The sequence below is a fragment of the Lycium barbarum genome, chromosome 5, assembly GCF_019175385.1.
Source record: "Lycium barbarum isolate Lr01 chromosome 5, ASM1917538v2, whole genome shotgun sequence".
Classification (NCBI taxonomy): Eukaryota; Viridiplantae; Streptophyta; class Magnoliopsida; order Solanales; family Solanaceae; genus Lycium; species Lycium barbarum.
This window is the reverse complement of record NC_083341.1, coordinates 141,822,228-141,842,241: the sequence shown is the minus strand read 5'-3', so window position 1 is coordinate 141,842,241 and position 20,014 is coordinate 141,822,228. Positions and strand designations below refer to the sequence as shown.

The 20,014-nt window shown below is 35.3% G+C and overlaps 2 protein-coding genes across 3 annotated transcripts; both read left to right on the top strand.

The window, feature by feature from the left end:
- Positions 1-1,392: 1,392 nt before the first annotated feature.
- On the top strand, positions 1,393-11,378 carry LOC132641984 (probable mitochondrial-processing peptidase subunit beta, mitochondrial). 2 transcript variants are annotated; one of them, XM_060359166.1, is made up of 9 exons: positions 1,393-2,104; positions 7,035-7,199; positions 7,630-7,767; positions 7,859-8,010; positions 8,301-8,409; positions 9,547-9,645; positions 9,796-9,861; positions 10,300-10,407; positions 10,942-11,378. In XM_060359166.1, the coding sequence occupies exons 1-9, from the start codon at positions 1,433-1,435 to the stop codon at positions 11,026-11,028; spliced, it is 1,596 nt and encodes a 531-aa protein (XP_060215149.1). In that variant the 5' UTR covers positions 1,393-1,432; the 3' UTR covers positions 11,029-11,378. The 2 variants fall into 2 exon arrangements, with proteins under 2 accessions (XP_060215149.1, XP_060215150.1); XM_060359167.1 differs by lacking the exon at positions 1,393-2,104 and adding an exon at positions 3,544-3,690.
- A 1,269-nt stretch (positions 11,379-12,647) lies between these two features.
- LOC132641983 (uncharacterized) lies at positions 12,648-19,785 on the top strand. Its single transcript, XM_060359165.1, has 9 exons — positions 12,648-12,915; positions 15,751-15,968; positions 16,796-16,910; positions 17,266-17,355; positions 17,524-17,697; positions 17,792-17,911; positions 18,439-18,549; positions 19,219-19,300; positions 19,369-19,785. Exons 1-9 carry the CDS (start codon positions 12,757-12,759, stop codon positions 19,431-19,433), a joined length of 1,134 nt encoding a protein of 377 aa, XP_060215148.1. The 5' UTR covers positions 12,648-12,756; the 3' UTR covers positions 19,434-19,785.
- Positions 19,786-20,014: the final 229 nt, after the last annotated feature.

Here is a 20,014-nt window from a genome sequence, read left to right as displayed (position 1 = left end):
AAAATAAAAAATCGGTTAAACCAAAAAATCGAAAATCCAAAACCGAATACCGAATTTGCTATTTAAAAAAATCGGAACCGAACCGAAACACCGAAAACCGAAAAACCGAATTCATTCGGTTCGGTTCGATTTTTCGGTATTTATGCCCATCCCTACATCAAAACTTTCCCAATTTTTATACAATCTTACCAAATGAGCAAGTCATAGTTCATAACAAAATTAATACGCTACTAGAAGGGCTTTCTAAAAAATATAACATCAATTGATCAAACTTTAGTTCAATAAAATGAAAAATTGAACATGAGTTGTAGTGTAACTACTCTTTAATATAATCCTCCCACATGGTTGGTAAGAGTAAATTTCTTATAAATATATACTACCAACTTGTAGATGTTTTAATATTTGATATAAATGGTTGGTAAAAATTATTGGTAAATATATCCACTAACTTATGGACTATTTTTACAAAATATAAACTTATGAGTCAACTTTTACATTAAAAAAATTTGATTCATGATTTGGGATTTCAAACCATGGTTTGAAACTATGAGATGAAATACCTAGTAGGTGTTTGGACATGCGATTTGAAACCATGATTTGAAACCATGAGATGAAATCAGCACTAGGCGTTTGGACATGCGATTTGAAATCATAATTTGAAACCATGAGATGAAATCATAGCGTTTGGACATGCATTTCATCTCATGGTTTCAAACCATGGTTTGAAATCCCAAATCATCCAAAAAGGCATGATTTGGGATTCCAAATCATGATTTCAATTTTTTTAAATGTAAAAATTGACCCATAAGTTTATAATTTATAAACAAAGACCCATAAGTTGGTAAATATTTTTAATAATTACTCCCACCAGCCATTTACCGACCTCATTAACTTCCGTCAACCTTTATTTATATCTACCATGTGGGAGGATTATATTAAAGAGTAGTTACATTACTATTCATATTAAATTTTCGTTTTTATTGAACTAAAGTTTGATCAATTGATGTTGTATTTTTTAGAAAGGTCTTCTAGTAGCGTATTAATTTTGTTATGAACTATGACTTGCTCATTTGGTAAGATTGTATAAGAATTGAAAATATTTTTATAATTTTCACAACTTGTAAGTTTTTACGTCTGTAAGAGAAAATACATAAATATCCAAATTACATGTCCAAACATAATTTCAAACTATGTCCAAACGGCTCCTAAGTTTCTCAAGGAGTTTTTACAATCCCAATTTTTTTTCCATTAACTGTTTTTTGACCAAACAAAACTCATTTGTTTTTTTACCCAAGAAATATTCTACTAATTTCCTAATGAGAATTAGTAAAAGGGTAAAATCGTCTTTACAAACATCTCCATCCTTCCTAAAAACACCACTATCCTCCTATCTTCTCTCCACTATCACTAACACAACTTTCATTCACTCACCATGGCCACGCGCCACCTTCTCAACCTCACGCGCCGCTCTAAAATCACTCGTTTTACCCTTCCACCACCATGTATTACCCTCTCTTCCCGATCCTCCACCTCCCTAACCACCCCACCACCCACCCCACCACCAACCCCACCCCCACCAGATTCAATGACCTACGATCGCTTAGCCGAACAAGTCAAATCAAAAATCAAACGTCTAGAAAACCCTAACCCTAAATTCCTCAAATACAATTCCCCACACCCTACCGTACACGATCACACCTCAATATTAACCTCACCGGAGACGAAAATCACAACACTACCAAACGGCTTACGTGTCGCAACGGAATCAAATCTGTGCTCTCAAACGGCCACGATCGGTGTTTGGATTGACGCAGGATCACGATTCGAAACTGATGACAATAACGGTGTTGCACATTTCCTTGAACATATGATATTTAAAGGAACTGAGAAAAGGGGAATTAGGGTTTTAGAAGAGGAAATTGAGAATATGGGAGGGCATTTGAATGCGTATACGTCGAGGGAACAGACGACGTATTTCGCGAAAGTTTTGGGGTCTGATGTTGGGAAAGCTGTTGATATATTGGGAGATATTTTGCAGAATTCGAAATTGGAGGAAGATATGATTGTTAGGGAACGTAGTGTTATTCTACGCGAAATGGAAGAGGTAAATGAGGAAAGAAATGATGTTTATTTGGTTCATAATAATGTATATACTTGATTTGGTGTTCCTTTGTTATAAATCACTTGTTTAGAAACTAGTATTACAAATCACAATCTTTAATTAATATAATGTATAGGAAGTGTGTGAAAAGATTGTAGTTAAAGGAAAAATAGGTTGATTTGCCAAATATTAACAATGTATATAAAATGGGATAGAAGGAGTATCAATGGAAGAGGTATGAGGAAAGAAATGATCTTTATTTGGTTCATAATGTATGTACTTGATTTGGTGTTTCTTTGTTGTAATGCACTTGTTTAGAAACTAGTACTACAAAACACAATCTTTAATTAATATAATGTTTAGGAAGTGTGGGAAAAAATTGTAGTTAAAGAAAAAACTTAAGCTAGCGAGTCTACCTTGTGGTTGTAGGTTCTCTCTTTTAGCTTTCAGAGTGAGTAGTTTAAATATAAAACTTTTACAATGATTTTGTTAAAGTGAATACCATACCTTATCAACAACAAAGGGCAGCCCGATGCACTAAGCTCTCGCTATGCGCGGGGTCCGGGGAAGGGCCGGACCACAAAGGTCTATTGTACGCAGCCTTACGTTGTTTCCACGGCCCGAACCCGTGACCTCCTGGTCACATGGCAGCAACTTTGCCAGTTACGCCAACCTTATCAACAACAACACAAAAAAAAAAAAAAAAAAGATCTTGTTAAAGTGAATGTCTCCAGCGTCAGAGAAAGTTGTCACTCTTATCTAAGAAATCCTTGAGAAGTATTTTGATATCATTTACAGTGAGATGAAAATGTGCTATGATGATTCTGCCTGTCTATTTGAGCAAGATGACATATTTGATGCAATGTGATGGCGTAGCGCTAGATGAAGCAGCTGGTGCATAGTTTCTACTTATTTTAGTATCATATATTTATTAATTATTTCTTTATTTGATTCTTGACTGGCTGAAATGGTGGCATTTCATCTTTATTTTTAGCCTGTGCAGTAACCGGCTATATTTGATATTTGGTGTTTCTTTGTTATAAGTGCTGGATTTTCATAAGATGGGTGTAAGTAAGTGTTTCATTTTAAAATACGGAGGATCTATTCGCAACCTAATCGTAATACAGGGGTGTTTAGTATAGTTAACCCTAATCAATGTAATGTTTAGGAAGTGTGTGAAAAAATTGTAGTGGGAAAAAAAACAGGTGCCCGAATACTAACAATGTACGTGAAATGGGATGGAAGGAGTATCAATGGAAGATGTATGAGGAAAGAAATGATCTTTATTTGGTTCATAATGTACACTGGATTTGGTCTTTCTTTGTTAAAATTTGTTATAATTCACTTGTTTAGAAACTAGTACTACAAACCGCAATCTTTATTTAATATAGTATTTAGGAAGTGTGTGAAAAAAATGTAGTTAAAGAAAAAACAGGTTGATTGGCCGAATATTAACTATGTATGTAAAATTGGATAGAAGGAGTATTGGGAAAGCTGTTGATATATTGGGAGATATTTTGCAGAATTCGAAATTGGAGGAAGATATGATTGTTAGGGAACGTAGCGTTATTCTACGTGAAATGGAAGAGGTAAATGAGGAAAGAAATGATGTTTATTGGTTCACAATGTATGCTAGATTTGGTGTTTCTTTGTTATAATTCACTTGTTTAGAAACTAGTACTACAAAATCGCAATCTTTAATTAATATAATGTATAGGAAGTGTGTGAAAAGATTGTAGTTAAAGGAAAAACAGGTGCCCGAATATTAACGATGTATGTAAAATGGGATAGGAGTATCAATGGAAGAGGTATGAGGAAAGAAATGATCTTTATTGGTTTATGACGTATGCTGGATTTGGTCTTTCTTTGTTATAATTTGAAATACAAGTCACTTGATTAGAAACTAGTACTACAAATCACAAACTTTAATTTATATAATTATATTTAGGTAGTGTAAAAAATTGTAGTTAAAGAAATACCAGGTTGATTGGCCGAATATTAACAATGTATATAAAATGGGATAGAAGGAGTATCAATGGAATAGGTGTGAGGAAAGAAATGAGCTTTGTTGGTTCATAATGTATACTTGATTTGGTCTTTCTTTGTTATAATTCACTTGATTAGAAACTAGTACTACAAAATTACAATCTTTAATTAATATAATAAAATTTAGGTAGTGTGTGAAAAGTTGTAGTTAAAGAAAAAACAGGTTGATTGGCCGAATATTAACTATGTATATAGAATTGGATAGAAGGAGTATGAGTTATTCTTAGTGTGATTCTGAGGGAAATGGAAGAGTTAATGAGGAAAGGGGATGTTTATTTGGTTCACGATGTATACTCGATTTGTTTTGGAGGACTCAGATTAGGGTAGAAGGCTAGTAGGTAGTCGTTGTTTCGATCTATAGTCTATTGCCCTTTGTTTCTTGCTACTATATGTGATTTCTTGTACTTTGATTATCTTATTTATCTGTGGTAGCTACTGCTCCCTTTTTTCAGACTGCTTTATTTTGACTTATTCGCTTTTTTCATTTGCATTCTGCTTTGAACTGCTTGTGCTTATCTAACCTTTCTCGTTGTGATTTCTCTTGAGCCGAGGGTCTTTCGGAAACAGCCTCCCTGTCTTCCGAGATAGGGGTATGGTCTGCGTACACTTTACCCTCCCCAGACCCCACATTGTGGGATTTCACTGGGTATGTTGTTGTTGTTGTTGTTGTTGATGTATACTCGATTTGGTCTTTCTTTGTTATAATTTGTTGTAATTAACTTGATTAGAAACTAGTACTACAAATCACAATCTTTTATAATTAATATAATATTTAGGAAGTGTGAAAAAATTGTAGTTAAAGAAAAAACAGGTTGATTTGCCGAATATTAACAATGTATGTAAAATGGGACAGAAGGAGTATCAATTATTCTTAAGATTTACCAAAAAATATTCTTGTCTTCAAGAAAGCATGATTGAAATGATTGTTAGAGCAAAAGTATTTGGGGATGCAATTATCATATAATGTACCTATGCAAACTGTTCTCAAGAGGTTTTAGGTGATTCATACGGAAGAAGAAAGTTGCCACTTGTAGGAGCTCTATCAGTCACTTATGCTTTTGAAGTTAATGATCTAGAGTACTTATTTTATTTAGTTGGGAAGTTAGCTACTTAAGGTAGGATACATAATAGAAGTTGGTGTCCTGTTCTACCAATTTGATTCAGAATATAGCGAGTCTATGTTATGCTTGTAGGTTCTCTCTTTTTAGCTTTCAGAGTGAGTAGTTTAAATATAACATTTACAATGATTTTGTTAAAGTGAATACCTTACCTTATAAAAAAAAAAAAGGGATTTTGTTAAAGTGAGTGTCTCCAGCGTCAGAGAAAGTTGTCACATTTATCTAAGAAATCCTTGAGAAGCATTTTGAGACCATTTACAGTGAGATAAAAATGTGCTATGATGATTCTGCCTGTCTATTTGGGCAAGATGCAGAACATTTGATGTAATGTGATGGCGCAGAGCTAGATTAAGCAGCTGATGCATAGTTTCTAATTTATTTAGCATGATATATTTGTTAATTGTTCCTTTATTTGATTCTTGACTGGTTGAAGTGGTGGTATTTCATCTTTATTTTTAGCCTGTGCAGACACCGGCTATATTTGATATTTTTATAAAACCTCCTTTCATTTCTCTGTTGTCTGAAAAAATAATAATTGGGGGTCTTAGTGATTGAAACTGACACATGATTTGAATGAAAAAGTTTCTGGGGCTACATAAAGTTTCTTCTTTCAGATGAAGTGTGGTTAAAAAATGTTTGACCATTTTATCATATCAGTGCACTGTAATTGATTGTCTAATATGTTAACTTATATTGAGATAGCTGATTTTGTACACGGGAGAGGCTAGACGAGACTTAAAGGCTGTAGCGAACAAACATCTGGTAAGAGGTTTTTTTTTTTTTGAAACAGGTAACATAAAATATATAATTAAAAGCGAGAAAAGGAGGGATGCAACACGAGGACTTCCCAGGGGGTCAACCATGCTAGTACTACTCTCGCCCAAGCACGCTTAACTTCCTATCCATTTATTTATTCTTTTAATTAATTGTAAATTTGAAAATTCCTCTCTGGTAAGAGGAATTTTCAAATTTACAATTAATTAAAAGAATAAATAAATGGATAGGAAATTGACACTAATAAATTCTTACCTAATGAAATGGTTAAATTGATTAAAAAGAAAGGGTAGTGTTGGCTGGATAGATGTGCTCATCTATCAAAGTGCCAGTAACTTGGTCAATATATATATATATATATATATATATATTTTGACTTGGTATTGAGGGCCGAGGGTCTTTCGGAAACAGCCTCCCTACCTTCCAAGGTGGGGGTAAGGTCTGCGTACACTTAACCCTCCCCAGACCCCACACTGTGGGATTCAACTGGGTATGTTGTTGTTGTTGTTGTTGTTTTTGACTTGATATTATCGCTAGCTTCATTCCTGTAGCCAGTGTTATAGTGGTCCTGGGCTGTTTGCTCAGAGGCTATCTTTGCTTGCAAATCATTCTGGCTCATAAATCTATACTAGGACAATGGTCAGTAGTTGCTATGATTTCAAATGGTATGCCTAGTTCGTACCTAGTCAGACTAGACAATAACCTCTTTAGCTTCTCCAATGATGGATGACCCTAGTTGGCCATGTAATCTGTTATTGGTTTTCTTGCAAATCTGTTCAGCAGGTGTATTTGTTCATGTTGAGTCAGGTAGGTTTTCATTATGTTACACTGTTAATTCATCTGTTGAAGACTTATAGTTTAGTAGAGGAGTTTGTATCTGTACTCTGCAGTTATTTGTAGCATGTTACAATATCTGTTTTTTTGTTTCTTAGGGGCAAATTTTTTATTTAATCTCAATATTTGCGAGTCTTCATGTTGGACAAATCTTCTTGTAGGTGGAAAAACAGGCCGAGGAAGTCATCTTTGACCAGTTACATACTACTGCATTCCAATACACTCCATTGGGTAGAACAATTCTTGGACCTGCCCAGAACATTGAGAAAATGACAAGAGCTCATATTCAAGATTACATTTCAACCCACTATGGTGCTCATAGAATGGTACTGAACCTTTCATAGCTGATGCAGCATCTGTTGGTGACTTCTTTGCTAATTGCTCTGGCTTCTTCTGTTTAAGAAAAAGGAAAAAAAAAAAAAACTACTGGTTTAGTCTTCACCCTCAATTTCAAATTGAATTTCATTTATTTCATCTGGGGTCAAGTCAAAATGATTGCCCCTTCCCTAAAAATTGCACCTTCTTTGTAGGAGCAAACGTTAAAGTGATTCCACTTTACTCTTCCTTTATGAAAATGATTGACAATCAATCTTTCTCCAGTGTGGTGTTACTGTGTTACATTGCCTTCCATTCCAAGCCTAATCATGTCATAAAAAAATCCCATGTACGTGAAAAGGGGGGAGATAAAGTTTCGTTAACTATGTTTTGGATCAAACTTCTACCAGACTAAAAGCGGCATTTAAGTCTTTGCTGTAGGTAGTTTCTGCTGCTGGAGCTGTGAAGCATGAAGATGTCGTTGAGCAAGTGAAGAAACATTTTACAAAACTATCATCTAATCCTATTACCACTTCCCAATTGGTGGCAGATGAGCCTGCAATATTTACAGGTTCAGAGGTGTGGATTCACTACTTAGTTTTTACCTGTTCCACTTCATATGTTTTGTGTGAACTTCTTTACTGATTTTTTTCTTCTTCTACATAAATAGATACGTATCATTGATGATGATCTGCCTCTTGCTCAATTTGCTGTTGCATTTAGTGGAGCATCATGGACAGACCCCGATTCCATAGCTCTGATGGTCATGCAACAAATGCTGGGATCATGGAACAAAACTTCAGGAGGAGGAAAGCACATGGGGTTGGTCCTTCTCATTTACTTAAGCAATAAATAAGTTAATTTTTTTCGATGCTTCAAGAGAAGTTTTTGAGTACTAGCCACTAGCCAGCACCCAACAAGTGGCCCTTACAGAAAAGACAAATACTGTTTGTTGTTTCTTAATGCTTCATGCCTTCATCTATTAGTTCCATGTAAAGGCATTTCTGCGCGTTGTTTGGAGAATTGAATTGTTCTTTTTTCCACAAAACACAAAATTACTGAATCTGCCTTGCTAATTTCTCTTATTTCATTGGTATATGACCTTTGAACAGTTCAGAGCTTGTACAAAGGGTGGCCATTAATGAGCTAGCTGAGAGTGTGATGGCTTTTAACACCAACTACAAAGATACAGGGCTGTTTGGAGTCTATGCTGAAGCCAAGGTGAGTGACTTTATATATTGTTCCTACATGCTTAGAAGAATTAATGCCTCCTTTTTCTCTCACAAGTAGATAGAGATGTTTTGGAGTTTGTTCTTATCTTGAATTGCTCTAGCATTAGCCTTTTCTCCTCTTGGAAGTTTGTTATGTACTCAAAATTGTTTGTTTCACTTGAATGGTTAATAGTGTATAACTGCCAATCTATGTATATTAGCTTTTTCAGCTGGTTTTCTTCTTTTCGTGCAATTTTATGGTCAGTGAAAGGAAAGTGTGCTTTTGGACCTGGAAACCTATGTCCATTATGTTGGGTCAGTAAGAGCAATTACCGCCAAAAAGAATTTGGCTTCTTCCTTGCCTCTCTTTTGCTATGGACTCATTGGGCCTTCTGGTTCTATTTGTGCAACACCTGTAAAAGTACTCTTGTGTGCTGAACAGATTTCAGTGTCACTATTTTCTTAATCTCCAATGAAGATAATTGAGGAATCTTAGGCAAGTCTCTACATAAGAAACTACTAGTGATTTGCCAAGGCTGTATTTTTGGAGGGGCATCATTCATTGCTTCCATCTCCAGCTTTTTGTCTGGATAGTTGTATGCATGGATTACTAATTTCTGTAACAGTAAAAAATTGATTCCAAGCAACTGTGGGTGACCATGCTGCTCATTGTGCAAAAAAAAAAAAAAAAAAAAAAGCACACAGGATTGTTCATGAAATACTTAAGGTTTGGATTACTCGTTCAAGGGAGACTTAATTATGCTGATTTCTATGTGGAGATTAAATCTTCTCAAATCCCAACCAAAACGTTATAAACTTATGTTGATTTATATATGGAGATTATACCTCCTAAATCCAAATCAAACGGCCCTTAAATTTATGGGAAGCGAATCTGACTCCTATATAATTCATACTCGTATTTGATACCCATACCTGAGTCTGTGACATAGTATAGAGTATATCTATTGCATGTCAATTTTGTTTAGATGGAAATTTCCACTACCTTTGTTTAACCAAATCTCAACTATTTCTGTATCGTTAACTTTGTATTGTGATGCGATTTGTTGTGATTTTTGTAATGAATATAAGGGATCTATGCATTAGGAGCGAGACATGCAAACTCATCCATGTTTTCTGCTTGTTACAGCCTGATTGCTTGAGTGACTTAGCTTATGTCATGATGAATGCAATATGCAAGTTAAGTTACAGAGTGTCTGAAGCTGATGTGGTTCGCGCACGTAATCAGGTATTCGTTCACTCCCCAGCTATTCTTTTGGACCTATTTTAGAGGAAAGTGTTATTGCCTCCATCTTATTTCTAGGGACCTTTCGCTGTTGACTGCATGTCCTTTTAGCATTATCAAGAACTTATATTTTCTGTACTTAATATTCTGCAGCTGAAATCTTCTTTAATGCTCCACATTGATGGCTCGGGCCCTACTGCTGAAGACATTGGACGGCAGGTAAAATCACAGAATATATTTGTAACAAGAAACAATGACAGGACAGAGCCTTTAGCTCCCTAGATCTGAGACATTTTAGTCTCCTTGTTCCTAACTTCATCAAACAAGGCTTTGCTATCAACTTAAAAAATAAAATAAAATAAAGGCTCTGCTATAGGGAGTGCACGTCCCTCCAGTATAACTGATTAATCGAAGGAAAGCAGGAGCTAAAAAGCTTGTGCATGTCACTTTTCCTCTAAATGAATGGAAACCTAGATGGCTAGATGGTAGGAGCATTACCATAGTTACTTGAGCTACTCTCTTCAGTATAACAGATTGTTTTCTGTATGCTTGGGTGCTTTGTGGTCAAATAGATGACCTTGATTGCATTCTTGACACTTGATACCTTCCTTTGAAATTACTAAATTACTTACAGTTGGAAGTTTCTTTTTGTTGCAGTTAATCACATATGGCCGCAGAATTCCATATGCTGAGTTATTTGCCAGAATTGACAGTGTCGATGCCGGAACTATCAAGCGAGTTGCAAATCGTTTTATTTTCGACAGGGTAAGCCCCTGATGTTTCCAGTACATCTAGTTTCAGTCAATAACTTTTTAAAGTAAAATTGCACCAATTTTTTCTGTCTGTGTAGATTTACTGAAAGTTAGTCTTAGATAAGCTTCGTTTCTTCAGTAATCCTGGAATAAAACAAGTGACTATTTCTTATCTCAATGCCCTGGGCTGTAGCTTTGTGTATGTGATAGTTGCTGAATTCTTTCCAGATTGCTGAAGGGACCCAGTTTTTTTATGTTCTTTTTTCAAATAATCAATAAGCTTAACATAAAACCTCCCGTTTGATCCATAAAAACCATCTTAAGCTCACTGCAGTTGATGTTTAATTATGGAGTGTTGTACCTCTGTAATAGACAGCAGAGCAATTCGTATAGGCTATAAAATCACGGGAAGATACAAGTGTTGGAATTTTTATTAACACACGGATTTGTTAATATTCATCTTATCTTTCCTGAATCCATTACATATAATAGTTAACTATGGGATTGAACCTTCTTTTTGATGTTTTTTTTTTTTTTACTCCTGTAGGACATTGCAATATCAGCGAGGGGACCAATTCAGGATTTGCCTGATTATAACTGGTTCAGACGCAGGACATATTGGCTGCGTTACTAGATTGCTTATTCTTTCGTGATGGCTTAAATTCATTTTCTATTCCAAGTTGGAAGCCTGTCATTGGGCACTATACCACACATGGTCTACAAAACACTTTTGTCAATAAGATAAGTGACAAATTTTGTTGATCACTTTCCTGCTTTTGTACATGGTGTTAATGTCAAGGAGTAAACATTACTTGCGGAAGCCTTTGGCTGTCAATTCAGTCAACATAAAGTGGGATCTCTGTCATGCAATGTATATGAGAATTGCATTGGCTATTTTTCCTGTATTAGAATTCTTTGGTTAAAGTATCCCGTTGGCGATACTGGTGTGTTATTTATGAATATACGTCTCTCTCATTCTCTTCACCATAACTTTGAACTGCTAAGGTTAAATTGCTTGTTTTGGTGCATAATCAAACTTTGCTAATAGCTTCCCCAGTTTGACAAATCAAAGATGGGAAGTGGAACTTATTGAACCCTATATCTGGATTTTCAAGCTTCATTGGCTTGCTGTCTTTCAACGCATCTCGTTTCTCAGTTGTAAAAGTAACATTTAGGTTATGTTCGGATGAGCCGGGTGTATGGATCGGATTTTTTATTAATTTGGGATTTAAAATTGGGCTGGTTTAATTAAACAGTGTGGATCTCTAATTGGAGGCAATGTGTCATATTTGCTATTGTAAAACTGACGTTAATAAAAAATGGCATGGATGAGCCATCTTGGTAACGGTGATAACATAAATGAGTCAGTCAAGTAGCATAAATGATTATTTTCGATAGTTCGATAACATATTTCAGCCTTTTTCGTAAGTAACTCCACTTAGGCATATGAGATGAAATACTTGACTACTTCAGTAAGGGCTAGTTCAGATGTCCTACAAAATTTCAGGATTAAATTTAACACGTATTTAAGAATTTCAACTGTCGATCACAATATAAGGTACTTGCAAGGAATCATAAGTATGTTTACATGATTTACTATTGACTACTCTGTGTTGTCAATTTGTGTAAAGTGAGTGTGCTTGTGATATTCACTTAAGCAGAAGACAAGATATGCTTGAACCACTTCACAGAATTTGGGACATATAGACCAACCCTTACAGGAGAATCCAGTTTGCGATTACCAGTTATCCAATAGCCACAGCACAACGTATTCCTTCACATTGCAACCATCTTCTCTGTATGTCAAGCAAAATCAAATCTGAAATGTTATTGATGGAACATATGTTTGTTATGCCTGTTCAGAATCGAATCCAGTATTTAAACTTGATGTGCTCAATCTTTCTTACCACTGGACTCAAAAGTTACTATTCGTTGAAATTTCAACAATTCTTCATACACATATACATATATATATATGCTTATTCGGGGTAGTCTTTAATTTTTGCCCTTTATCTAAAAACTCATGAGTTCCGGGTTCGAACCCCTGATCAGTGAAAAATTAAAAAAAAAATCGCATGACAAAGTCTGAATTTGCAAGACAAAATTCTACCTTGAGACAAGCAATAACTCCACCTTTAAGGCAGTCGCTATAGGGGCATAAATTTTTACATAACTTGTGGATATTATAATGCCTAATTTATGTCCCTATAGACATAAAGTTTAATTTTGAAAGACAAAAATTAAGCCGTGCAATTACTTCCTTTAATTTCTGCTAGAAAAAGTTCATCTTGGCCCTCTTACATTTTTTGGCCCCAAATAATAATAAGAGACTCCCTTTACACTTGCTATTCTCTTTCCAAAAATGGAGAATCAACTAAAGGGACTGAGCATGGAAGATTCCGATGAAGAACCACCACTCGCCGTCGAAATTAACGACGCCGTTCAACTAACGGAAAACTCAGAGTTTCCTCCAGTTGGCGTTACCGTTATCACCGGTTATCTTGGTTCCGGAAAATCCACTGTAAATATTATTCTACTTCTCCTCTACAAAATTTTGTTGTTATTTTTATTTCAATTTATGAGTTATAGTTTTAATGGTCAAAAACACACCTGAACTATTACTTTTTTTGCTGAGTTTCACACTTTAATTATCAGTGGTTCCTTTTTGCTACCTGAATTAATATCATCTATGTATTAATACATATCTTGAAGTTGACTAGGCTAACTATTAGTTGCTCCTTTTGCTACCTGGACTATTACCATCCATGTATTAATACATATCTTGAAGCTGACTAGGCTAACTATCGATTGTTCCTTTTGCTACCTAAACTATTACCATCTGTGTATACACACTTTGAAGCTGACTAGGCCAACTATTAGTTGTTCCTTTTTCTTATCTGAACTATCACCATCTATGTATTAATACATATCTTGAAGCTGACTAGGCTAACTATTAGTTGTTCCTTTATCCTACCTGAACTATCACCATCTATGTATTAATACATATCTTGAAGCTGATTAGGCTAACTATTAGTTGTTCCTTTATCCTACCTGAACTATCACCATCTATGTATTAATACATATCTTGAAGCTGATTAGGCTAACTATTAGTTGTTCCTTTATCCTACCTGAACTATCACCATCTATGTATTAATACATATCTTGAAGCTGATTAGGGTAACTATTAGTTGTTCCTTTATCCTACCTGAACTATCACCATCTATGTATTAATACATATCTTGAAGCTGATTAGGCTAACTATTAGTTGTTCCTTTATCCTACCTGAACTATCATCATCTATGTATTAATACATATCTTGAAGCTGATTAGGCTAACTATTAGTTGTTCCTTTATCCTACCTGAACTATCACCATCTATGTATTAATACATATCTTGAAGCTGATTAGGCTAACTATTAGTTGTTCCTTTATCCTACCTGAACTATCACCATCTATGTATTAATACATATCTTGAAGCTGACTAGGCTAACTATCAGTTGTTCCTTTTGCTACCTGGACTATTGTCATCTATGTATTAATACATATCTTGAAGCTGACTAGGCTAACTATTAGTTGTTCCTTTATCCTACCTGAACTATCACCATCTATGTATTAATACATATCTTGAAGCTGATTAGGCTAACTATTAGTTGTTCCTTTATCCTACCTGAACTATCACCATCTATGTATTAATACATATCTTGAAGCTGACTAGGCTAACTATCAGTTGTTCCTTTTGCTACCTGGACTATTACCATCTATGTATTAATACATATCTTGAAGCTGACTAGGCTAACTATCCATTGTTCCTTTTGCTACCTAAACTATTACCATCTGTGTATACACACTTTGAAGCTGGGCTAACTATCAGTTGTTCCTTTTGCTACCTGGACTATTGTCATCTATGTATTAATACATATCTTGAAGCTGATTAGGCTAACTATTAGTTGTTCCTTTATCCTACCTGAACTATCACCATCTATGTATTAATACATATCTTGAAGCTGATTAGGCTAACTATTAGTTGTTCCTTTATCCTACCTGAACTATCACCATCTATGTATTAATACATATCTTGAAGCTGATTAGGCTAACTATTAGTTGTTCCTTTATCCTACCTGAACTATCATCATCTATGTATTAATACATATCTTGAAGCTGACTAGGCTAACTATCAGTTGTTCCTTTTGCTACCTGGACTATTGTCATCTATGTATTAATACATATCTTGAAGCTGACTAGGCTAACTATTAGTTGTTCCTTTATCCTACCTGAACTATCACCATCTATGTATTAATACATATCTTGAAGCTGATTAGGCTAACTATTAGTTGTTCCTTTATCCTACCTGAACTATCACCATCTATGTATTAATACATATCTTGAAGCTGATTAGGCTAACTATTAGTTGTTCCTTTATCCTACCTGAACTATCACCATCTATGTATTAATACATATCTTGAAGCTGATTAGGCTAACTATTAGTTGTTCCTTTATCCTACCTGAACTATCACCATCTATGTATTAATACATATCTTGAAGCTGATTAGGCTAACTATTAGTTGTTCCTTTATCCTACCTGGACTATTGTCATCTATGTATTAATACATATCTTGAAGCTGACTAGGCTAACTAATAGTTGTTCCTTTTGCTACCTGGACTATTACCATCTATGTTTAATAATACACACTTTGAAGCTGACTAGGACAACTATTAGTTGTTCCCTTTTCCTTTTCCTCCTTGAACTATCACTATCTACTTAATTAGGTGTGTTTTAATACGCTTCCGTTCGGCCATAGATTTTGAAGTTGAAACGTGAAAATTTGACTAGGCCAACTATCAGTTGAGTAGATAGTGATAGTTTAGGTAAGAAAAGAGAACAACTAATACTTGGCCTAGTCAGCTTTGAGGCATACATAGATTTTGAAGTTGCAACTTGAAACTTGTAAATTTGAGTTTTTGAAGTTGTGATTTTTGGAACTTAAAGTTGTGTTTGGACATGCATTTACTTGGAAAAAATTTAAAGTTTTGTGAGTGGAGAAACTGGGCTGAGTCGTTTTTTGGAACTTGAAAATATTTTGAAGATAAATTTTCAGAATCTAATCAAATTTCATGGCCAAACATATATGTAAAGATAAATCTTCAAAATTTGATCCAAAATCTGTGGCCAAACACTAGCTAAATAGATGGTGATAATTCAGGTAGGAAAAAGGAATAAATGATAGCTGAGGTGTAAAACTCGGGAAAAAGTGATAGCTCGGGTGTGTTTTTGACCATATCTCTAAGTTATATTAACTAGTTTGGGATTGACGCATAGTAATTGTTTTTGTTTTTGTTCTTGCTCTTGTTGTTGTTAGTTGGTCAATTATATATTGAAAGAGCAACATGGGAAGAAAATAGCAGTGATACTGAATGAGTTTGGGGAGGAGCTGGGAGTTGAGAGAGCGATGATAAATGAAGGGGAAGAAGGTGGGCTTGTGGAAGAATGGGTAGAGCTTGCAAATGGGTGTATTTGCTGTACTGTGAAACATAGTTTGGTTCAAGCATTGGAGCAGCTTGTTCAGAGAAAAGAAAGGTTAGATGATCTTGCTTCACCATGTGGTGGTGTCAACTAATAACATGCTGGGATAGTTGTTACCTGTTGTATTGTATTGTTATTTTAAATACCATGTTTGTTTTGATTGTTGTTTAAATTTTATTGTATCGTATCGTTAAATCCGGGGTTCTGCACATTGACTTATCCGTCTACAATTTGCCTATAACACAAATGCCTTGTACAAGTGCCCACCAAGGATAGGGCAGATGGGTTCATTTCACACTGTCCGTTGCCATTATTTTCTCATTTTTTGTATGTATATACTTCAAAATGAAATTTTATTTATGCTGTGGGCTGGATTTAGTCTGCATAACTTTGTTCTGTTATGCAACCTTAGTTCTACACTTGAAGAAATCGGATTAGAGCAAATGCAATGTGAATCTGATGAGATCTTCTGTGTAAATACCTGGTACCTTTTTCTTCTTTCCCCGAATTTTCTCGTGGGCGTTTAACGTATTAGTATCTCTAAGGGACTTTGGCGTTAGAATTCCTGAGCGCCGTGCACGAAAACAGGCAAGGAAATGCATAAGAATAGAAGAATGCTAGGATGGCAGAAAGAGAAGAAATGAGAAAGATCCAATTTGTTTTTCTTTGTTTCTTTTTTGGGGGGTGAGTGAGTGGGGAATTAAATACAGTAAAGGAAAGAAGAATGTTATTGCGTGTGATCTGTTTGCACAAGTATGTTCTTTGAAAGATCCTTCCTTACTTGTTAAGTTTGGAGCAAGGCAGTGAAATTCTGTAGTTGTTTGCTAAAGTATTTCGCCTTATTAAATCTAATGATGAGGAGTTGTTTTGTTTGTTTGTAGACTTGACCATATACTGCTAGAGACTACTGGTTTGGCAAACCCTGCACCTCTTGCATCTGTGCTTTGGTTGGATGATCAGCTGGAATCAGATGTTAGGCTTGACTCAATTATTACTGTGAGTTTCGTGTTATAATGATTTAAAACTTATTTTATAGAGTTTTCAGTATTTTCCTTAGTTTTTCCTCACTATTCTGTGGAGAAAAGAATATTATCGGCGAAATGCAGCCATTTAGAATTCGTAAAGTTCTATGGTTTCAATCTTAGATCAGCAATAGGTGATTAAAAAATATTTTGCTGGTTAGATGTGTATTTTACATACTTATTAACTTACTCTGCATCCTTTTATTTTACTCTGGTATGATTAAACTTCATATGCAACTGGCTGTTCTCTTGTTGCTCTAAAATCTTTGCCATTTTATTTTCCAGTTTTGCACGATTTTGGATTTTTATTGGTTTTGCTTCTGTGACAGGTTGTTGATGCAAAGAACCTTCGATATCAGCTAAAACCAAATCCTGAATCCTCTTCATTTCCTGAAGCTTATTTACAAATAGCATTTGCGGTAATTGATATGTTAGTTTCTCCATTCAATCATCCCAGGCTTCAATCTTTTGTCAACTTTCTAGCGGTTGTTTCCCATTCTTATAGGTGCTAATCAGGATTGTACTTCATACAGTAAGTCTGAATATGAAATAATGTCTAACTCTTATTTGTTAACTGTTGGATGTAGGATGTTATCATTCTTAACAAGGTTGATCTAGTTTCTCAAGATGACTCAGGAGCGGTGCTAGAGGAACTGGAGAAGGAAATACGTGATGTTAATTCCCTTGCTAATATTACTCATACTGTGCGTTGCCAAGTTGATTTGTCAAAGATATTAAACTGCCAGGCATATGATCCTACTGTAAGCAACGATCCTTATACACGATGTTCAGATATAGTTACTCAGCAGATGGAGAGCTATTTAATCTTTCATTATTTTGAATCTTTTTTTTTAGCATGCTGCTCATCTGGAAGCATTGTTAGAAGAGAACAAATCTCTAACTACTAAAGGCCTTCATGACAGTGAAGTCAGAACATTGTGCATCTGTGATACTCAGCAGATTGATCTTGATAAGGTAACTTTTTGAAAGGGGTGCTAATATATGAGCTTGCTAAGCTGTGACTCTTTCCTTGGAAAGCAAACAGCGCCATGCTAATAGTGGCTGATATTTTTTTCCTCTCTTTGAAGAACTTTTCTTCCTTTGGGTGGTCTAGTACGTGCTATTCCTTCCATCCCAATTGATGTGGAACCATTTGACTAGCCACGGAGTTTAAGAAAGAAAGGAAGACTTTTAGAATTTGTGGTCCAAAACAAGCCTTATATATTTTTGAGGCTGCAAATCATTTCATAAAGTTAAGTGTTACTAAATATAGACAGGTGACATTCTTTTTGGGACAGACTAAGAAGGAAAGTATGCCACATAAATTGGGGCAGAGGGAGTATAAAGATCTATGAAGATGAGTGCACCTCAAGACCATTTCTTTTAGCCATATTATTATCCATTTTATGCTCTGGTTGTAGTTTTCACAAAATTTCATGCACAAAAGTTGTCTGTTCACTATCTTGGATCAGTAAAGTCCTCATTTGCCTTGTTGGCAATAGGTACGCATATGGCTTGAAGAGCTCCTTTGGGATAAAAAGTATGGCATGGATGTTTATCGTTGCAAGGGAATTTTAAGAGTCAAAAACTCGGATGAACTCCACACTTTACAGGTAAGAAATCCTTTATTAAAGACAACTACTATCTCCACAAGCTGTAATCTTATAATAATATTCCACCGACCAAACAAAATCTACAGTTTCTATTAACAACCAGGCTGTACAAATCAAAGAAAGATTCTGCTAGAGTGAATTCCCCATTCCACTTGTCTTCCCCATTCCCCATCAAAGACATCTCGGTCATGCAGATGTGTGTCGATATTAGTATTGCAACTTTACAAGTTATGTGAGGTAGAACCTAAGGCTATTTAGTGAAGCAAAACGTTTGTATTTCCTGTTTTTGTATTCAAAGATTTCCGCAAGCATCATTAAGAGAAGGGATCATACAACTGCTTTTGTTTTACTGATGGCAACCTCTTAAAACAAGGTCAATTTTAGAAACAGAAAAAGAAGTGAAAGCGTTGTTTCCACCTTTATTATGTTCTTTTGGAGCCGCAGACAATTCTTCGATTAGCCTATAGTGCTCTTGCGCAAAAATGTTTGTCAACCATTATGTTACTTTAGTTCTACTTACAAGACAAAAGCAAAAGAGGATTTATCGGTGTTTTCTGGAAATTAGAAAGAAATATTGCAATAGCATTTCAGTACAATCTCATCCTATCTACTGTAGAACATCGATTCTTGGTGTCTATGTCATAACTTATTGACTACTGTATCTGGCAGGGTGTGAGAGAAATATATGAAATTGTTCCAAGTCGTAAATGGAGAAATGAAGAGACTCAGATGAACAAACTAGTATTCATAGGTAAGCACATTTCAAAATGAAGTTGATTTATAGGTGGTTCCTCTTTTAAGCTTTCCTTTCTTTTGCAGGTCGGTTTCTGAATGAAGAGGTCCTTTTGCACTCATTACAAACTTGTGTTGTTGGAACTGATTGACTCAATAGAATTTGATCAATCCTATTTTTGGTCGTTAAGATGGACTCATCATCAATCACTGTTTGTTTTACCCCAGTGATTGAATCCTCCTCACCATGACAAAATCTTGCTTGGAGTCATGCTAAGAAATTCCAGATACAGTAGAGATCCCAGTTCTTGTAGCAGACGGGTGGCTATTCGATGCACTGCATAATATTAGCATTCATGTTTTCGTTGCCCCTCCAACTATGCACTTTTCATCACAATCCAATGACATGGTTGACTGTAGAATCATTTTGGACAGCAAATTTTGTAGTTGAAAGTTCACTGTGCTCATTTGAAGCTTTATTAATTTCGTATTTGAAAGTTGAAACTGTGTCACTCTGGGTACATGCATCTGTTAGCTCCATTTCTGACCACAAAAATTTCTTGCTTTCTATCCTGACAAAGTTCAGCTACAGCAAGTAGAGGTATCACTTCTGGTATTTAATGTTGGTCGTGGAACTTTTTAACATCACTTGCAAATACTTAATTTCTTCGTTTGATATTGTTTTGAAATTGTGGTTTGAAGGTGTACCTCCTGAAGTTATCAAAATTTTAAC